The sequence below is a fragment of the Salmo trutta genome, chromosome 22 (assembly GCF_901001165.1).
Source record: "Salmo trutta chromosome 22, fSalTru1.1, whole genome shotgun sequence".
NCBI classification, from domain to species: domain Eukaryota; kingdom Metazoa; phylum Chordata; class Actinopteri; order Salmoniformes; family Salmonidae; genus Salmo; species Salmo trutta.
In genome coordinates this window covers 20,206,865-20,228,604 of record NC_042978.1, presented here as the reverse complement: position 1 = coordinate 20,228,604, position 21,740 = coordinate 20,206,865, and the positions used below count along the sequence as shown (strand labels likewise).

General features: G+C 42.2%; 2 protein-coding genes across 7 annotated transcripts; both read right to left on the bottom strand.

Moving 5' to 3' along the window:
- Positions 1 to 551: 551 nt before the first annotated feature.
- Positions 552 to 11,125, bottom strand: mob3a (MOB kinase activator 3A). 2 transcript variants are annotated; one of them, XM_029707149.1, is made up of 4 exons: positions 10,925 to 11,125; positions 7,791 to 8,250; positions 1,194 to 1,396; positions 552 to 945 (listed from the first exon to the last, which is right to left on the bottom strand). In XM_029707149.1, exons 2-4 carry the CDS (start codon positions 8,206 to 8,208, stop codon positions 916 to 918), a joined length of 651 nt encoding a protein of 216 aa, XP_029563009.1. In that variant the 5' UTR covers positions 8,209 to 8,250; positions 10,925 to 11,125; the 3' UTR covers positions 552 to 915. The 2 variants fall into 2 exon arrangements, with proteins under 2 accessions (XP_029563009.1, XP_029563008.1); XM_029707148.1 differs by having other exon boundaries at positions 7,791 to 8,351; positions 10,925 to 11,116.
- A 311-nt stretch (positions 11,126 to 11,436) lies between these two features.
- zap70 (zeta chain of T cell receptor associated protein kinase 70) lies at positions 11,437 to 21,173 on the bottom strand. 5 transcript variants are annotated; one of them, XM_029707143.1, is made up of 14 exons: positions 21,085 to 21,173; positions 20,790 to 20,876; positions 15,754 to 16,239; positions 15,304 to 15,464; positions 14,632 to 14,770; positions 14,453 to 14,534; positions 14,310 to 14,332; positions 14,173 to 14,212; positions 13,849 to 14,059; positions 13,242 to 13,448; positions 12,830 to 13,022; positions 12,559 to 12,699; positions 12,137 to 12,249; positions 11,437 to 12,026 (listed from the first exon to the last, which is right to left on the bottom strand). In XM_029707143.1, exons 3-14 carry the CDS (start codon positions 16,156 to 16,158, stop codon positions 11,909 to 11,911), a joined length of 1,833 nt encoding a protein of 610 aa, XP_029563003.1. In that variant the 5' UTR covers positions 16,159 to 16,239; positions 20,790 to 20,876; positions 21,085 to 21,173; the 3' UTR covers positions 11,437 to 11,908. The 5 variants fall into 5 exon arrangements, with proteins under 5 accessions (XP_029563003.1, XP_029563004.1, XP_029563005.1 ...); XM_029707144.1 differs by lacking the exon at positions 21,085 to 21,173 and adding an exon at positions 20,997 to 21,015; XM_029707145.1 differs by lacking the exon at positions 21,085 to 21,173 and adding an exon at positions 16,810 to 16,873 and having other exon boundaries at positions 20,790 to 20,940.
- Between the last annotated feature and the right edge of the window lie 567 nt (positions 21,174 to 21,740).

Genomic DNA, 21,740 nt, shown 5'->3' with positions numbered 1-21,740 from the left:
ATCACTGTGCCCAAGCCTATCTGGCAAAGGCCAAGTAGTGTTCCTTCTTAGTTTGAGCAATTATGGAGGACAGAAGAAAACATTTACAAAGTCGCTATCTTCCTTATTAAAACAGTTCAGTCCATACTGTTTCTTGCATAACAGTCTTAAATCAGATAATTAACCCGAATCATGTCACAAGCGCTACGTTTCCCCTTCATTGGATCTATAAGTCTAGGATTTTAGGTTTATGGCATAAATTAGACTAAATGGGCTTCCAGCTACATATTAACTCCACAACCCTTACACCAGCCATATTTGTGTGCTCTTTATGCCACCTTGTGGACCAACTTAAGACCTGCACAACGGGTTTATTATGTTAGTTGGTCTTGCTCAACAGGCCTTGTTCTCAGTTCTTTTATAAAACAATGTCATAGATTTAATTAACAAACAATATACTAGTTTGAGTGTATATTCTGGAAAAATAACAATGGTAACACAACACGGCTTCAAACGCTGCTCATCCAATCAGCATCCAAACTACCCAGTCTATAATTAAACATAAGACACAGTTTAGAGTAGGAACAGAGTGAGTATGTTTAATGTCACCACATACTACAATCTTAGATATGTACAAACATACATATATTATTTTAAGATATGAGAACAACTAAATGACAGGAATGATTCAGCTTCAAATTAAAAAAGAAAGATCTCTTAATACTGTGCTCTGATAAAATGCTCAAGACATTAAAAGGAACAGAATGCCTTACAAGGATCCTGGTTAAAAAGACCTACATGGTTAAAATAGATTACAGTACTTGTTTATAAAAATAAAGACTCTTTTAGATTTGGTTTACGTTTCCTGTTTCATTCTTCTACATGGACGGAACTAGTCTTCAAGGGGGAATGTGTCAAGTGGTCAGTGGCGCTCCCTTAGTGGCACATCTGTGATGTCATCTCTTTCTGTAGAAGACAGGAGTTGTAGTTTAGTAACATTATTATAGCAAAAGCACAAAAATATGCTCGTAAAGATCATAATTCTAGGGTGCAATACAGATAACTTCAGGCAGCTTCCTTTACACAAAAGCCATGTAATGTCAAAGAAATTATATGGAAATTAAAATGTATCCTTGCCTTTATAAGCTTGTGCAATTGTTTATCAGCTCACATACCAACAAGATAGACAATTCAATTATTTTTTCCTCACTCACCAGTGGCTCGAGCTCCTTATGGTCTGTGAGGTTGAACTCTGTTACAAAGTAGTAGAAGTGCTTGTAACAGGTGTTGACGTGGGCCTCTGCACCCATCTGGCTCACACGATCAAAGTGGTGGATGTAGACGTGGACGAACACACGGAACAAGCGAGACAAAATCTTCTTAGCTACCTGCATGAAGGTCTTGGGGAAGGGAGTACCTTCAAAAACCAAACAAAAGATGACAAAAAAATATGAAGATATGTCCTCCTGAAACATGTAAAGTAAACAAAAGTAGTCATGCTCTCAACCATATGTGTTTGAATCGGTCTACTTGTCAGATTAATTCTCAACTTTTTGTGTATCACAGGATCATGCTTGTATCACTTGAAGGAGATATGTGAGCCTTTAAATGACCACAGGACAGAGGATTCATATTTTCCTTCATCCATCCAATAGCAGACCTGCCAACCCTGTCCAACTTTTTAGAGTACCAGACGCGCGCGGCAAATGTGAGTTTACTCACCCCCAGCACGCGCTGTTTGTGAGTCTGATGCTTAATTTAGACATGGTTCCTAATCAACACTAAAAGCAAAATCATTTTGAAAACACAAAAACTAAATGATCGCATCGACACAGACCGCAAAATGGCTACACAAAGCGTAGGCTACCGCAAAGGGAATCTAAACGCTGTTCGCTAGTAGAGTCCGGTGTTTCAGCCTATGTAAAAGGTGCCTATTGTATTTCTTTACAGCGCATACATTATTTTCGAAGTTTATAAAATCTCAGATCTAGTGCAAAGGCATTTTAGAAGCATTGCCTCTATAGCTAAAACCGGACACTCAAGCCTTCATCGCGCAGTCTTCTAAACTCCCGACTCCATTTAATGCCAATGTATGTTTAATTATACTTTTTGTGCCGTGGATCATAATTACAGTTACAGTATTTCAGGTTGTGTGATCCTCGTAATGTTACGTGGAAAATACAACTAATCGCACAAATGCGACCAGTTATTTTTCGTATTTAAATTGTATTTATTGCACTAGCAAATGTGTGTGAACGGCTGGTGCTGAATGTCCATCTTATATTCGCTAAGGTTAGCTTGAAACAGTTAGTGTTTACCTTTCCACAACACACGGAGTCGATAATGGATTTGTCCATGTGTTTACATACAGCTGACAGTCGGCAAACTCAGCATCACAACAAACAGGAGGGGCAGACACGGGGTAGTGACGTCCAATAATGATGGATTCATCTCCATGTCCGTTGACAAACTCCGTACATGTCTGTGTGTTGCAGCTCGAGAATCGGGATGTTAGATTTACTCAGTAGATACATTTTATTAAAATGTAAAAAAAGAAATGTACATTTTTTGTAGAAATTGTCTTGTTTTGTACGCTTTGTACAAATAATAAAACGCAGAAATACAGGATGTTTCTTGACATAACTCTTTATTAACTAGCTACAACTACATGTTCGCCTATCTCCAACCACAATCAACTGACGATGCCCTAACCGTCTGGGTGGTCTTAACCAATCACTGCACAGTAGGATACGGCGGTAAAACGCATCCAATTATAATTCAGTATGTATTCACATATGAATATTACATCCCCCTTCTTTTAAAACAAAATACAAATGTTTACATATTCTAAGCTTTTCTTTTGAATACATGCTCTGTAGTTTGAACTCATGGTAAGTAACCATTTATATTGCATAACACACCAACTGAATCAACATAGACTCTGAAACAATGATCCAACATACTGTTACTTTTAGAACAAGGGATTCTCAGCAACTCAGCTTTCACTGTAGAAATGACATCTTAACATTTCAAACAAATACAATACCAAAGCATTTCAAGTGAACTTTCAATAACAAGTTTACAGTCTGGAACTCTTTTAGGGCAGCGATCCGCCTACACCCTTTGACATTTCACAGGTCGAGGACAGCTCTGGGCTTGACCTCTCTTCCTGACCTTGTGCGATATGATGTTGAGCATGCTTCTGTGTCAGTCAACAGCTCTTGTGGTGTTGCAGGTAAGTATGGTGTATGTTGTGCTGTGTGTGTGTTTAGTCCATCACGTTCTCTTTCAGGGGAACAGTTCATCTCATCAGTGTGTTGTTCTTTTGTGTTCAGTAAGTGACGACGATTGCGGCGGTACACTGCTCCTTCTGCTGTGCGGACGTAATATGAACGTTCAGTGTCAGCTGGCTGGATGACGACTGCTGGTTTCCAGAGGCCATGCTCCTGGATTCTAACTGACTCTCCGTCGATCAGTGGTGGCAGTGGTCTAGCTGACCTGTCGTAGTATCGCTTTTGTTGTTGTTGTCTCTGTGCACGTTTTCCATGCATTTCATTGTAGCTGACGACCTCAGGTTGCAGCTGCTGGTTGGTGCTGGGAAGGGTTGAGCGAAGTCTGCGGCTCATCAACAGCTGGGCTGGTGATTTGAAGTTGTCAACTGGAGTGTTGCGGTATTCAAGGAGACTGAGGTAGGGGTCTCTCTTGTCTGCTTTTGCTTTGTCCATGAGTGATTTAGCAATCTGCACAGATTTTTCAGCAAGGCCATTACTTTGAGGGTAATGTGGGCTTGTGGTGACATGTGTGAACTCCCATGCTTTTGTGAAGGATTCAAACTCATTTGATTTGTAACAGGGCCCATTGTCAGATATTAAAGTCTCTACAATGCCATGCCTGGCAAAGGCTGCTTTTAGCTTGTGTATCACAGCTGCAGATGTGGTGCTGTGAAGCTTGTCGAGTTCGAAGTATCTGCTGTAGTAGTCCACTGTTACGATGTAGTCCTCGTTGTTCCAGGTGAACAGATCGGTTGCCACCACCTGCCAGGGTCGGTCTGGGATACAGTGAGGTAACATTGGCTCTTTGGTGTTTGAGGGGCGTCTTTCAAGACAGATGGTGCATCTACCAACAATGTCCTCTATTTGTTTGCACATTCCAGGCCAAAACATAATGTCCCGTGCTCTCTGTTTGCACTTTTCCATGCCCATGTGTCCAGCATGGATCTTTGTCAAAATCTCTTCTCTGAGACTGGTAGGAATAATGATTTTCTCTCCTTTGAAAATGATTCCGTTGATCTGTGATAGTTCATCACGATGGTTCCAGAATTCTGAGACGCTCTGAGGGCATTTTCTCCTCTCCTCAGGCCATCCATCCTGTATGACTTCCCTCAGCTGTGTGAGTTGAGAGTCCTTTCCTGTTTCTGCTTGGATCTCCTTCAGTTTTGTGTCACTAACTGGTAAGTTGCTGTACACAGTGTGTACTTGCATGTCCATGCCTTCACTGAGGCTGCTGTCCTTGTAGGTAAGAAACTTCCTGGAGAGTGTGTCTGCGACAGGGATGTCTTTGCCTGGACGGTGAGTGATTGTGAAGTTGTATTTTTGTAGTTGAAGGATCATTCTCTGTAGCCTTGGCGGGGCTGCAGCTAGTGGTTTCCTCATGATTGACTCAAGGGGCTTGTGGTCGGATTCCACAATGACTTGTCGTCCATATACGTACTGATGGAACCGTTTACATCCGAATAGAATGGCATAGAGCTCCTTTTCAATTTGAGCGTAGTTGATTTCACAGTCTGTGAGAGATTTGGAAGCGTAGCCGATGGGCTTTCCTTCTTGCAGTAGCACTGCACCTAGTCCATACTTCGACGCGTCCACTTGGAGTCTGAGCTCTTTGTTGGGGTCGTAGTAGGCAAGGATTGGTCCTGGTTCTCTCGTGATCAAGTCTTTCACATTCTGGAAAGCAATGTCGTGTTGCTTGTCCCAAAGAAACTCACTGGACTGCTTTAGCAGTTGACGCAGGGGTGCATTAGCATTGGAGAGGCTGGGTGCGAACTTGGATAAGTAGTTGACCATGCCAAGCACTGTTTCCAGCTCTGCACGGTTTTTTGGTGGCTCCATTTCTTTTATGGCTGAGATCTTCTGTGGATCTGGCTTGATTCCATTCGCTGTGAGAAGATGTCCGAAGTAGCTGACCTCTGTAGCGCCGACTGTGCTCTTCTCTGGGTTGAGCCGGACTCCTCTCTCGCGGGATCTTTGCAGCATCGCGCGGAGGTTTCGGTCGTGCTCTTCTTTGGTTCGACCATAGACAAGGATGTCATCCACAATTGCCACAACTCCGTCGAGGCCTTCGTACACTTCGTCGATCTTTCGCTGAAACTCGTCTTGGGCTGAGATAATCCCAAAAGGCAGGCGACGGAACCTGTAGCGTCCAAACGGTGTGTTGAATGTTGTGAGCTTAGATGACTCTTCTGTGAGCTTGATAGCCCAGTAGCCTGATCTAGCGTCCATGACACTGAAGTAGTGTGCTCCCGCTAGCTTGTGTGTGATGCCATCTAGCGTCGGTAAAGGGTAATGGGGCCGTTTGATAGCCTTGTTCAAGTCTCTTGGGTCGAGGCATACTCGGAGCTTGCCTGTGTGTGGTTTCTCCACCACCACTAACGCGTTTACCCAGTCGGTCGGTTCTGTAACCTTGGTGACTATGTCAGATTGTTCCATGCTCTCCAACTCTTTCTTCAGACGGGCACGGAGAGCAAGGGGAATCTTTCTCGGGGGGTAGACCACAGGGGTTGCGTCTGGGTCAAGGTGAATGGTACATTCTCCTGGGAATAATCCTATTCCTGTAAAGACATCAGCAAACTCCTCCAGTACATTTCCTGTCTCTACTGGTGCTGTTACTGATAAAACTAGCTTGATGAGGTCCATGTCTAAACATGCTTTAAGACCTAGCACTGCAGGTGCTCTAGTGTCAACAACGTAAAAGTCCAACATCATGTCACTTTCCTTGTATTTGCATTTGAAAGTGCATGTGCCTTTTACTGGGAGCTGTTCACCACCATAACCAGTCAGTCTGCGCATGGTGGGCTGTAGCTCGCACTCAGATGTCAAGCTGCTGTACTTATTCAGAGGAATAATGTTTACTTGTGCACCAGTGTCTAGTTTGAACTTTAGCTTTGTGCCTTGTGTTCCTATCTCAATGTCAGCAAAGGCTTGCTCTGTCTCTGATATGTGACTTTTTTGTGTCACTGAATCAATAAACAGTTCATCATCATTTGACTCTTTGATTGACATTTCATCTTCACTCACTGTGTGTACTGTTTTTCCACGGTAAGCTCTGCACACTTTTGCAAAGTGATTCCATTTACCACATTTAGTACACTGTTTGCCTTTAGCTGGGCAATTTCCTTGTTCGCCATGCACTTTGTATCCACAATATCCACATGTTTTGGGGCGTTTTGAGTCTGTGTCGCTCTGTTTTGGAGTTATGTCTCTCTCCGTTCTGAAACGCGCTCTCTGGGCACCGGAGGTGTGCTTTGATGTCTGCCTGACTGCGTGCACTGCTTGTTCACGTGATGTGCTCGTGCTGCGGCGCGAAATGGTTTTCATCTGAGCCTGTGCTAGCTCGTGAGATCTAGCTATGTCGATAGCTTTGTCCAGCGTTAGCTCAGACCCAACATTCAAAAGTTTCTCTCTCACTCGCGGTGAGTGTATTCCAAATACGATACGGTCCCTGACCATCTCATCCTTGTTTGCATAATCACAGTCTTTCACAAGCAGACGCAGCTCAGTCACAAACGGTTCAAAAGACTCGCTAGCTCCCTGTACTTTCTCATGGAATTTGTACCTAGCGAAAATTGTATTAGTCTTCGGCACAACATATGCTTCAAAACGATCGTAGTATGTTTTCAGTACCTTTGATTCAGCCTCGGTAAGTGTCCATGTGTTGTAAATATCTCTCCCTTTTTCACCGATCCAGAGGAGGAGGTAGCTACATTTTTCCTCTTCTCCTCTTTCCTTCAAAGGACCCGTGAACATTAGCTCCACATGCTGTTTGTACTTACGCCATGCATCGGGTAAGTTTGTAGACTCCCAGTCCATTCGAGGTGAAGGAACTCCAGAAAAATCCATCTTTTAAGACCATTTACTCTGACACCATGTCTTGTTTTGTACGCTTTGTACAAATAATAAAACGCAGAAATACAGGATGTTTCTTGACATAACTCTTTATTAACTAGCTACAACTACATGTTCGCCTATCTCCAACCACAATCAACTGACGATGCCCTAACCGTCTGGGTGGTCTTAACCAATCACTGCACAGTAGGATACGGCGGTAAAACGCATCCAATTATAATTCAGTATGTATTCACATATGAATATTACAGAAATTAATATTAATTTCTGCATACTTTTAACTCGGATCTCGTACCTGCTTACATGGACAGAGAATTGCGTAGTTGGTACATGTTGGCAGGTCTGCAATAGATGAAGTCCATCCGTTTACACTATTCTAATAGCATTTTAACAATGCATTTCCAGGGACATGTGCACATGCCATGCCTATTTATACCCTACTGTGGATTCTGTGACCCATTTCTAATGCCATTGCTTGGATGTTTCTACAGTCAGATACCAAGTTGTGTGGTGGGAGGACGTGAAGAATGGAAGGTTAAGAATTTCTGGATCTTTGTAGATGAACAATACAGCTGTTGCAAGTAATTCAGCCTATCAAGATGCTCTTTTGTAACTCTGCCAAAACATTAAACCCATTTATCACAATGCTGATTCCAGCCCATGTACCAAGTTATCATTATTTGTACATACCGACGTTGGTGGGGAAGATGTGTTCGTTGTTGATCTGTACCTCAATCCAGTCCATCAGCAGGCTCATGTACTTTGGGGCTGGAACGGCTGTGGGCTTCTTGTACTTGTGCTCGTCCTGCCAGCGGTACTCGTACTTGGGCCCTCCGGACATGACGGGGCAGGTCTGGTCGGTGCAGGAGTCGCTGATGGTGCCGTAGATGAGGTTGATGCGGTTGAAGAAGTCCACCACGTGCACGGCCACCCAGTCATTCAGGTCCTCTCCATGGGGCAGTGCTACCGCCTGCTTCAGGTCCAGGCCTGCATTCAGAGACGCCTGGGCCTTCTTGTGCAGCTCGAAGCGCTGTGTCCCCGGCTCAAACTTACGCTTCGGCCGGAATGTCCTGTCCTTGTTGAAGACTTGCTTCAGGGCCATGGACATTGTTGCATGTGGCAGTTTGTTTATGTCTTATTGAATTATTTACTGGTTAGATGAAGGAGATATAAACAACAGTGGAGATGTTACACACTGCTTTTATTTTTCTCACAGCTGATTTTAGTCCTGAGGCTGTTCAAGGGTCAAATCTGAGAGGGGTAGAAATAATAATTGACAGTGTCAGATTCACATAGATGCCTTATTGTCAAATTCAGCATTAACATGCAGTATTCCATCTGGTGCAGCTATACCAACAAGGCCCACAATTTATTTCTTACATTTTTAATATTACAGTGCCAGTCAAAAGTTGACACACCTACTCATTTAAGGGTTTCTTTATTTTTACTATTTTCTACATTGTAGAATAGTCAAGACATCAAAACTATGAAATAACACATATGGAATCATGTAGTAACCACAAAGTATTATAAACAAATCAAAATATATTTTATATGAGATTCTTCAAAGTAGCCATCCTTTGTCTTGATGACAGCTTTGCACACTCTTGGCATTCTCTCAACCAGCTTCACCTGGAATTATTTTCCAACAGTCTTGAAGGAGTTCCCACATATGCTGAGCAGTGGTTGGCTGTTTTTCCTTCACTCTGCGGTCCAACTCATCTCAATTGGGTTGAGGTAGGGTGATTGTGGAGGCCAGGTCATCTGCTGCAGCACTCAATCACTCTCCTTCTTGGCCAAATAGCCCTTACACAGCCTGGAGGTAAGTTGGGTCATTGTCCCGTTGAAAAACAAATGATAGTCCCACTAAGTGCAAACCAGATGGGATGGCGTATCGCTGCAGAATGCTGTTGTAGCCATGCTGGTTAAGTGTGCCATAAATTCTAAATAGTGTCACCAGCAAAGCACCCCCAAGCCATCACACCTCCTCCCCCAAGCTTCACGGTGGGAACCACACATGTGGAGATCATCCGTTCACCTACTCTGTCTCACAAAGACACGCCGATTGGAACCAAAAATCTCAAATTTGGACTCAGACTAAAAGGACAGATTTCTACCGGTCTAATGTCCATTGCTTGTTCCTTGGCCAAAGCAAGTCTCTTATTATTGGTGTTCTGTAGTAGTGGTTTCTTTCCAGCAATTCGACCATGAAGGCCTGATTCACGCAGTCTCCTCTGAACAGTTGATGTTGAGATGTCTGTTACTTGAACTCTGAAGCATTTATTTGGGCTGCAATTTCTGAGGCTGGTAACTCTAATGAACTTATCCTCTGCAGCAGAGGTCTTCCTTTCCTGTGGCGGTCCTCATGAAAGCCAGTTCAAGTGCGATTGCACTTGAAGGTACTTTCAAAGTTCTTAAAATTTTCCGGATTGGGAAAGGGGATACCTAGTCAGTTGTGTTTCCCACATTTAACCCAAACCCTCTGAATCAGAGAGGTGCAACATCCATGGCTTCAGCGCACGAGGAACAGTGGGTTAACTGCCTTGTTCAGAGGCAGAACAACAGATTTTGTTTTACCTTGTCAGCTCGGGGATTCGATCCAGCAACCCTTCTGTTACTGGCCCAACGCTCCTACCTTCCAGGGCATTAACTTTGAACAAGGCACACCTGTTAATTGAAATACATTCCAGGTGACTACCTCATGAAGCTGGTTGAGAGAATGCCAAGAGTGTGCAAAGCCATCATCGAGGCAAAGGGTGGCTACTTTGAAGAATCTCAAATATAAAATATTTGGATTTGTTTAACACCTTTTTGGTTACTACATCATTCCATGTGTGTCATTTCATAGTTTTGATGACTTCACTATTATTCTACAACGTAGAAAATAATAAAAAAATACAGAAAAACCCTTGAATGAGTAGGTGTGTCCAAATTGTTGACTGATACTTTGTAAAAACAATCACCATTAGTTCTGTTGTTTGGTATGAATTAATAATACTGTAAGCATTTGTGGTGTCTGTCCATTTCTGAGCTCCAATTAACTAATGAAAAAAACAATTAATAAATAATGTTTAAGCACTGATTAATAATACTTAATCAAATTATTAAACCATATTTAACTACCAAACCATAAAAATACACATCCATGACTGCTGTCATAAGAGTAGTAGGTTCATGGAAGTCTGTCCTCCACATCAACTTAGAGAAGAATATCACCAACCAGTTACAATGTTACAAAAGTGAGTGTTGTTACAGAGTAGACTAGATAGTTACCATGCTGCAGCCAGTGAGGTTTTTAATTAGAATGTGGTTACAATGTTGCAAGCTATACGAGTCATTTCCTATTTGTCACATTTACTTTACGGCCTGGTTCAGCCAAGCGAGTCAGCATGGACAACCTTGCACGACATTATGAAGTGACCTCAGACAATAAGGCCAATTCATATATTGAAGTTACTTATAGGCCTATATCGAGACAGCCGACATCAGAAGTATAAAGAGGTCGGAGGGAAAAGTGAAACAAACTAAATCTAGCTAGTTAGTACATGATGTAGCCTTGCGGTAGCCTGCGCGCTGATGCTAATGTTGGCTTCTTGAACGACGAGGGCGCGTGACGAGGCTACGAAGTTTATTCATGACGTGAAAAAAGGACATCAATCGCACTTGTTGCTTTTCGCATAATAAAGCTAAGCATAATCTTCTCATCAAAATAGTTCTCAGTATTACATTTCACGTAAAAATAACGGAGTAAATTGCTACCGAGCTGACGGTGACGAAATTCGTATCCCAACCACTTTCCCCGAACTTAGAGAGATACCACTTACTTGTTCCGCTTTACTGAGCCTTCTTTACCGATGTTCCCTTGAATAAAACAAACTTTGCTAATCGTTTCCAAATGTATAACAAAAGCTACATTATGATTAATGTATAAGAGTTCGGCTCATAGCGCTAAGTCTATACTTTATTAGGAAACAAAAATAAGCCCCTCCCTACCAACAAAAACCCCCACTTCCTTTGATCAGACGTCACTGTACACCGCCCGAGGACAGAGTGGCGCACCGCAATGAGGCCTGCACAACTCTATCATTAGGCTAGTAGCCTAATGATATGCCTACAAGTATCTTGATAATTCAAACAAAGTGAATTGTTTCACATCATATTAATCCAAGCAAGACTCTTGTGTCGATGATATAGCTATGGGTTTAATTGTTTCCTCATAGTATTCGATTTTAAAGTGTTGTGAAAATGTTAATCTGTCGTGGAAGTGACAGACTTGGTAACCGACATTATGAAAATGTAGACAATTTCACAACTCAAAAACGAAATGAATCCCATATTTCTGATCTTAAAGTCTGTTTCATCATTTATTCAAAAATAATTTCCACAATTACTTAATATACATACACCATATTCTGTGACATGTTTTATTCATCATGACGTGTTAACAAATGTATAGAGAGCTGAAGCACTTAAATAGAAACAGAATTCACGCTAGACCTAATTATATCTCAGGGAATTACACTTTCAATATGCAGTTTTACAATTCTAACATGCACCATTTTTGGGGGGGTTTCTTCCAAAACATTCAAACCAACAAATGATGCAGTCCTGAGCTACTAAAAAAGGCTGTTCTAATATGAATTACTTTCATTACAGACTCACATTTGCGTCAATAAGGCTTGTTTAGCTGTTTACTGTTGCTGTCTGTTTCTGAAGCCGTCAGCTTGTTCCCAGTTCATAAGAGGCTCATTGTCTATCTCAAAGAATGCATTGTGTGGTGCAGGGACAGAGTGTATCTTGTCCCTGGACTATTTGAGAGGCTCAGCAGCGTCTGTGGTCCCCTCAGGCAGAGGTTTGTTGGATATAGAGTAATAAAAGCCTCGCATGTGCTCCTCCACCTTCACAAAGCCTGGCCGGTCCTCGTGTCTGAGAAGAGAAAGATCAGACACTTTAGACGCGATGGATCTCCTTTGGGCAGCAGTGTGGTCTAGTAGCATGTGGTGGGAAAGTGAATAGGTCTCTGGTTTCTCACTTACTTGTATGTCCAGCAGTCCTTCATCAGAGCATACATTTTATCTGGACATCCAGATGGACATTCCATGCGGCTCCCACTGGCAATGAAACCGATCACCTCAGGACCTTTCATTTTCTGATCATATGTGGTAAAAAGACAGATGAAGATAATCTCAACAGCTCCTTTGTTGGAGGCTGTTATTATTTAACCTTTATTTAACTAGGCAAGTCAGTTAAGAACAAATTCTTATTTACAATGACAGCCTAGGGACAGTGGGTTAACTGCCTTGTTCAGGGGCAGAACAACAGATTTTTACCTTGTCAGCTCGGGGATTTGATCTAGCGACCTTTCGGTAACTGGCCCAATGCTCTAACTACTAGGCAACAGTATACATCTTTAAATGTTTGTTGTATATATATCTTGCTGCTGCTGTACAGATAGTACCTTGTATGGTTTCCCTCCGAAAGAAAAGGCTTCCCACATGGTGACACCGAAGCTCCAGACATCACTCTTGCTGGAGAATTTGTGGAAATTCATGCATTCTGGAGCATACCACTTCAGCGGCCATTTTCCTGCTGTGCGTGCCTATGTACCCACACACACACATGCTTACCATAACACATGAATAATGTACATATAAAGAACTGCATCATTTAACTATATAAAACAGACCAACTTAACATTATAGCACATGACACGTGCAAGAGACTTCTACCTTGTAATAGTTGTCATCAGCACCCAAAGCCTTGGACAGACCAAAGTCACTGATCTTGGCAAACTGTTGGTTGACCAGCAGGACGTTGCGAGCTGCCAGGTCTCTGTGCACAAAGTTCTTCTCCTCCAGGTACTTCATTCCCATAGACACCTGGTGCATCAGCCCCACAATGTTCTCCACTGTGACCTTATCCCTGAGAGGTAGAGAGACAGAAAGGGAACTCAAATAAAGCTTTAGGGGAATTCTCATGGTATTTAGCTTCACTTTGCTGAGCTCATCATCGCTGTTTGAGTAATAACAAGGCTATCATTAATTGCATTTCCATAACTCTATGATCAATGTCACTATTAAGAGAAAAACATGCCTTATGATATACTGTACTACACTACATGTGTGAAATAATTGGCCTTACTTATTGGTGGAGAGGAACTTGTTGAGTGGCCCAGCAGAAGCCATCTCCATCACCAGCATCAGGCACTCAGCCTGGCAGAGCCCCAGCATACGGACGATGTAAGGGTTACTCAGTTGGTGCATGATCTCTGCCTCCCTCATCATCTCATCTTTCACCAGCTTCTCATTCTCATTCTTCAGCACCTTGATGGCCACATCAGTGTGGCCCCTGGAACCACACAAGAATTTGTTATGTGTTATCAATAGGGCCCCATGTTTTTCTAAATGTTAGCCTCTAACTAGGGTTCAGAGTTTTTCCTGATCAGCTCACTTTCTCAGTAAAAATAATTATAAACCTCTGTGACATAAAACGTAGTTATCAGTTGTTATAAGTGGCTCTAGGCATGAGGTTATTGGGCCTTCCCTGTGGCTCAGTTGGTAGAACATGGTGTTTGCAACGCCAGCATTCACAGTAGTGAATGCATGAAATGAAATGTATGCATTCACTACTGTAAGTCGCTCTGGATAAGAGCATCTGCTAAATGACTAAAATGTAAATGTTATTGGTTCATAACTCAGGTTCTGATGTTTTGATTCATCCAAGAAGCAGCACCCCCCACCCCCCTCACTTATTTGTCTTGAAGACTCCTTTCTTGACACAGCCAAAGTTGCCTGAGCCGAGCTCCACCTCGTCGATCATCAGCTGCTCCCTATTGATGAAGAACTTCTTCAGGTCATTGGGGTCATGGTAAGGGTTGACAAATTCACTGCAGTCCATGGGTAGCATCTGACGGTCTGTGGGGGGCGAAGTGTTGACTTCCGTGGAGCCCCCCAGAGGTACTGTAAGAAATGGCCAAACCATAGGTAAATTACTTAAAGACACATTCAATGATTTTTTTCTGTGTATTTTGGTGGAAAGGCCATGTGTGTCTGTTGTAATGTTAATGACCTACCTCCAGGTGGCGGTGTGTATCCATTTGTTCTGGACCGCCTCTGAAAGAAGTGTACTGTATTCAGTAGATCTGTGTGAATGAAGTTGGAAAGTACTGCATCTACCATGGAGAAATTATAAAATGTTCTTGACACTCACCCCTAAGGGCACAACCGGAGTCTCTGAAAATGGATTTGAAAAATAAGACAATTAATTAAATTGCATAGGGTACACATTTTGTGAAATGATAAAAATAATGTGATGATTTTGATTCATTTGAGAACAAAATGTTGGTTCAGTACGTTTGGCATTGTTGCGGTTCACACATGGTTCCCTCAGAACTGTCACTAGCCCATCAGGCTTCATCTTAAGATACTCAACCAGCTGCAATGTAGAAGGGAGGGAGAGTGGGGTAAACTTAAACATGAGGTAGCAGACAATAAATTTGAACCAATTTGTTGAAGAAGAGAGAACAATCTACCTGCCACACTGTGTCAAATTTGGTTCCCTCTGGCATGGAGTACTTCCCTGATTTGTCATGTAGGATCTGGTAATGGTAGGCCGTTTTTCCGTACACCAAAGAAAGGGCAAAGGTGCCGGACTCTTCCCTGTCTCTGACTCTGATGAGAAAAAAACACTATAATCATTGTTGTGAGTGTTTTGGGATGTGATGGAAATTGTTATGTTTGTGCTTTTCTATGAACCAATTTCTGTTTTCATGCAATGACTGATTGAACGAATCCTCACTATCAGTATCTGCAATTTGGCAGTACGCCCAAAACCTTGTTAAGAGAAAGGGATATCTCAGTTTCAAGATCTCAGCTTAGAGAGAATAAGCCTTGTGAGGTATTGGTCTGTCACATGCATGACCCAGTATTGGTCGTCACATAAATGAAGCAAACATTAATTATGAATGATGAATAAGCTAAATCATGCAAATATAACTTGTCAGTATATAAGGGAACTAATGGGACTGCCCCGTTAGAGCTCCTGACAGACATTCCCTGTGGTGTATCAAGTTTTTTGGAACCTCTCCAGTGCGCTGATTGTAAATAATGATTAATTTAAGATTGACTTTGAGTGTCCCTGTGTAAGAATTACCACGACAGGGACTTTCGGATGGAATTGGACTAAAATATATTAAATGACTCACAGGAACTTTCCGTCTGGCTGTGCCCTGGAATAGAGTCGCCTCTCCCCCTCCTGGCGAGGGATCTTGCCGTGGTACCAGGGCATCCTCTCATGGGCAGTGGTGGCGATCAGCTTCTCCAGCTGTGGGGCCTGGCTGATGATGGCCTGCTCCATGGCCTCCCCCTGAACAGATAGACAGTTAGTCAACCTGAGCCTACACAGGGCCAGCGGACTAACAACAGTTAACCTACTCGTGCCAAGGTTCCAACAGGGCCAGCAGACTAACAACAGTAAACCTACTCGTGCCAAGGTTCCAACAGGGCCAGCAGACTAACTACAGTTAACCTACTCGTGCCAAGGTTCTACAGGGCCAGCAGACTAACTACAGTTAACCTACTCGTGCCAAGGTTCTACAGGGCATCAGAGATGCAGTTGGTGTGACCCTGCTGCCTATTCTTCAGCCAACCCTTACCTCCAGGTTCCATGTCTGTCGTACATACTCCCTCAGCATGTTGTCCCTCAGGTTATCAAAGACGCCTGCTCTAATGGGGTTGTCTGGTGAGCGCAGACAGGGCTTCTTCAGATTGCACACCAGGCCATCTGAGTCCTTACTGTAGAACTCACAGAGCTCCGCTGGCCCACAGTGGGGCTTGCTACCCGCAATACAGTAGGTGCCATTGAGTTGTTTCTCCACAGAGTAGTGGTGGAAGTCCAGGTCCCACACCAGGGAGATCACGTAGCCGCCCAGGCTCCGCAGACACTGGCGCAGCAAGAACAGCCCGTCTGCCATGCCTGCCAGCTTCAGGTGCTCCTCAGCCTCCGAGCGACTGATGCTGCCGTAGAAGAATGGCAGTTCTGTCGCAGGGTCTGTTGCCATGTCTGAGTCTCCTCAGGAAGTACAAGGGAAGACTCCTCAGTTGGAAGGGTTGGAGATGTCTGGAGGCTCCTGATTAAAGATCTATACAGAGAGAGAATGGAAAATAATAATGCATTATTATTTTCACAATATTCAAATTACCACAAGTAATGCTAACTACAGTATGTTTTCCAGATCGTTGTTTTTCTCTAATTGAGGTTGTTGATGACAGTCTACAGTCTTCGTCAGAAATTCCATCTCAGGGATCCAGAGGAGTATCTGGGGTATTTGTGTGGTTGGGCTGTTCTGGGTGCAGTATGTGAGAGAAATAGTAGTCTATGCGTGTTTCTCTACACCGGCACAGACTGGTGTTAAGCACAGCCACAACAGGAAACGGCACCCGCCCCCGTCCTCCTTCTCCAACTCTTCAGTTTCTCACTCTTACGTTGAACAGGTGCTGCTGTTTCTCACATTTTCCCTGAGCTGTTCAACACACTAGCTGCACATTTCAATGAAGATTATGAAAACAAATGTCATTTTTAGACAAATGAAAATACAGAAACAAAATATTTCAGATGTAGCCCCCATCAGTATTTGTTTAAACTAATTAGCACTTTTTTCTGACTATCAGGAGAATGTAAAAGAAGTGTAGACTGCAGGCTGTGCAATTACCATCAAAGCATCTAGTGTCTGCTCTGCTGTGAGGTAGCTTTATGTGATAACAAGTGGAAAATGCCTGTTGGTGGGTAAGACACAGATGAGTATCATAACTTTTTAAACGCACACCAGACAACTATGAAGATGACATGATATTCACGCACAGAAGCCGAAATAAAAGGAGTCTAGTAGGCAAAATAGACAGTTGAATCAGTTAGCATAGTGATGTATTGAGTTTTCTATTTGCGGTTTTCATATAACTTCCTCTTTTCCGTTTAATTTGACAGCCTCATTTTGGAAAATGGAAGCTTTAGCAAAAAAAGATGTAATCTGTTGGTGTGAGTCATAGGTCAGGGTGGTTTTCCTTGGTTTGGTTTGTAGTTTCAATCAACTGCTAAAATCAAACTTCAGTTTATTACGTGATACACAATATACTAGTAGCTCCTTATGGGAACTCTCCATTCCTATTCTTCTTGTAAAAAAGTGCAAACTTATGGCCCATGGCCAATATTTGATGTATTGTTTCAGAGATCTGAAGTCCTGTGCTTTGTGAAAGGATTCTATGAGGTGAGGTATGTCAAAAGGAGGGTGAAGGTAAAGACTGGATCACCTTTGTCTATGTGTGTCTATGTTTGTGTTTATGCTTTTAAAACCGTGTTGTGATTGAACCACAGTTTCCTGGACGTACAGTACCTGTGACAGTATGCTCACATCCACGCCGGACACACAGACACAGAGCCACAGAGAGACGCAATGTGCCACAGCATACATAAACTCCACCATGGCCTGAGAGCTTCAAACCCCCACTCACCACAGTAAAGGGACAGTGGTACAAAGACATGTTGTACTGTGAAAACTGTGCCTTTAGCATGCACTTGTTGACATTTCTGAAATTCTATTGATGTGAATGGCTAAAACTGACTTGTGTTTAGTTTTATTTCCTGTTTTTTTATCCTTGTATTTTATGAGCTGAATCATCTAAAAGTCTGAATGACAGAATAAAGTACTTGAGAATAGCCATAAAAGTCAGTTCCCATGCAAATGGAAAGATGTTGAGCATAAAAACCAATCTGTCAGAGAAAAAGATGTATTGTCAACAATAGAGTTGTTGACGAGTAAATGTCCACATTTTCTTTTCTAGTTCCCTGAATTTATGAGTGAAAACATAGAGAAAACCATAAATGTCTCACCACTAGCTCAGTAATCGGAGCATAAATATGCTGTTTGCTTTTGACCACCCCAATTCTCTTCCCTGATGTTGCTTTCCTTCCAGTCCAGGACAGAAAACCTAAACGGAGATCAACTTCTGATAAGGGAATACACTATATATTTAAGCAATAAGGCCCGATGGGGGGTGGTTTATGGCCAATATACCACGGCTAAGAGCTGTTCTTATGCACAATGCAAAGCGGAGTGCCTGGACACAGCCCTTAGCCGTGGTATTTTGGCCATATATCACAAACACCCAAGGTTCCTTATTGCTATTATAAACTGGTTACCAACATAATTAGAGCAGTTAAAATAAAGGTTTTGTCATACCCATGGTATACAGTCTGATATACCACGGCTTTCAGCCAATCAGCATTCAGGGCTCGAACCACCCAGTTTATAATCTCTTTTATATATGGCCAATATACCACGGCTAAGGGCTGTGTCCAGGCACTCCGCGTTGCGTCGTGTGCAAGAACAGCCCTTAGCCGTGATATGTTGGCCATATACCACACCTCCTCAGACCTTATTGCTTAATAAAATTATTTTTGAATGTTATACTGATTCATAAGGAAAACAAACCAACAGAGACAAATTTCCCTAACAATATATAGAGCAACCCAGATGTTACTTTACAAAACAGAGACTGACAGTCTGATGGATATTTAACTGCATCAGCACTTTTTCCAATACACTTCTACAAACATTACCCATGCTGTTAATATTCAAACGTTACATTCCAACAAAATTACTTTTTTCCCACAAGACATTAAACTCACATCAAAACCAGCTGTAGGCCTATATTCTCCCCTGGTAGACCCTGCATTCTCAGTAGTGCTTTGCCCGGAGGTTGGTTGGGGTTTACAGCTGAGCCAATATAGGGCATACGGTACCAACAGGTTGGACGGCTGAACCGGCCGACCCTTAGAGGAGTCCCAGGCCCTCTCGGCAGGCTGAAGGCCATAGATTTGAAGAGCGGAGAGATAGCAGAACTGTGTTCTGACGCACAACTTTTTCCGTGCAAGTACTTGTGACTGTGAGGTCTACAATAGAAATGCCTTGTCCACTGAACCACAGAGGATAACATGATAGAGGGCCCTTGGTTTAGCTATAAGACATTACATTAATCAACTATAAGCAGTAAACTCAGCTTTGCTAAATTCAGTCGTTGGCTCATGGCCATGATCTGTAACAATAATACATATTTGCCATGTATTTCATATGTAATCATAGTCATATAAATAATAGCCCATCATGTTTTGCCATTACAGTGTTCAAAAGATGATTAAAAAGAAATGTTATATCAGAAACATTGTCTGTTCTGTAAGTTATACTAACAAAAACATTCCTAAATCATTAGATACCCAATACCTAGCTATTTTTAGGGATTGCTTTGGCTACTACTAAATATAAATGTGTTCAATGCGGCAATGTTTTTTATATAGTGGTGTAGGCCTTTAGAGAACAAAGAGACCACACAATGTTGCTTAATAACACCTACAGTGTTTGCAGAAACAACCACAAATAGGCCTACAAACATCAAACATACATTAAAATGGTGGAAGGCTCTAATAAGTAGTTCATTTAAAGTATGTGGCTGAGACTGCTACCTCGAAAACAAATACTATTTAGAGATTGCTTACTTCAATGGAAAATCAATAAGGGACTTAATGCGCATATTTTTCCTAAACGTAGAAGACAATTGCTGATTTCAAATCAAGCTTTTGGAATTTCTTGTTCTGCTATTGTTTCATGCAACTTGCAAAATGCTTGACTTGCTGGGTAGCTGACAATGGCCCCTCACCCAGCCATATTTAGCCAGTCGAGCTTAAGACCAAACCCAAGAGGATAATCAAGTAGTTTTTGACCCCTAACTCTCTAACTCTCCCTGGAACGACAACACATCAGTCTTAGTGATCTGGGTTGTGGCACCTCTGTAATGAGTTAGCCAATATATAGAATGAAATTGCCCAAGTCAGCCACACATCGTCAGGGCACAGTTTAGCCAGTCAGGTTTAAACCAGGGCTCTATCCCAACAGGCCAATCAAGTTGTTTCTTATAGATTCTTATAGAACCCATTACTGGATTGCATTATGTTCAGAATATTTCAAAGAAGTATGAAGGTTAGTCTGTCGTCTAGTTGAAAATGAGTCTCTGTTTAAAATGTCATAAAAATACAGGCCCTTATTTTCATACAAAACACAGTAACCTCTTTTGTAATATTTGTCTGATTACAAGTGCCAACAAGTCTCAAAATTGAATCTACAGTATAATTCAAAAAAAAATTACAAGCAGTAACGACACACATAAAACACGGGTGTGTCTACTTGAAAATCTTACCCCCTTTTGGTTTTCTATTCATATACACAATGAAAGCAACTATTTATAAATATAATCTTTACTTTTGAAGCCACAGCTAGAATGTCTTTGCGCACTGTGGGGAACCCATTTTTCCTGTGTTACAGCACAAACTCTTCTAATAGAAACATATTAACAGTTTTAAATCTGTTTAAGACGCTGGTTATAAGGAAACAAGTCATAGAAAAGGAACATTTCAAGAACAATCTTTTACATATATTATTGATATAAATGCAGTCTAAAATATTGTTTTGTATACTTCAAAGTACATTAAAGTAATAGACTTTCAACTTGATCTTTTTTTCCATCCCCAAAATACAGCCTGAACAAAATCCTTGATTTGGTTAAAAGAGATTCATCCTAATTCCTCAACTGAAAATAAGTGAATAAAAAGACAGAACTGGCTTTTAAAATTAGATGGACTCACCATACACTATTTCACTGGAACTGAGGAAAGAAGTCAGAGATCTTAGTAGATTGGCCTCAGAGACAGAGAGCTGCTGAGTCTGTCGATCTGTATAGGTGACAGAAAATATGCATCAGCACTGCTGAGTGAGGGCACGAGTGAGGGTTCAGGAAAACTATGTGGGTTGATTGATACAGCCCTGGAATCTTCACTAAGCTACTTCCTCACCTCAGCTACATGAAACCCATTCTACTATACTACCTTTTGTTTCATGAAAAGGCAGAAAATAAAATAGCACAATTTCAATATTTACAACCATCTGACACAGCTGACCCAGTCTTCTGTTTCCAACTGTCGACCACAGCCCTCCAGCAGCGAGGCTATGGTGGAGGTTTTAATGGTTACATGGAACAGCATTCCATTTCAGATATCTCTTTGTTGGAGGCCACATGTCAGAACAGGGCTAGTGCAGGCCCTCAAAATCACCTACAGAGGGCGGTCTGGATTAACTATTCAGGTAGACCTAACTACTACCACTAATAACAAGTTAAGTGTATGTGTAATATGCATAGGATACACATGATGTACACAGTACAATGGAATACTTAATAAAGGAATTAAGTAGGATAATAACGCTGGCACGTTGCTGTTACCGCTACAGTTGTCTACTAAATGTCTTCTGTGCTCGCTTCGATGCAAGCAACACTGAACCATGCATGAAAGCATCATCTGTTCCAGATGACTGTGTGATCACACTCCCCGTAGATGATGTGAGTAAGACCTTTAAACAGGTTAACATTCACAAGGCCGCAGGGCCAGACGGATTACCAGAACGCGTACTCATAGCATGCGCTGACCAGCTGGCAACCTCTCCCTGTATCAGGAATCAGGTAAGACCCAAGTCCAGACCGTGTCGAAGTAACAATGTTTATTGCAGCAAACAGAGGTAAAGGTACAGGGCAGCAGGCGGGC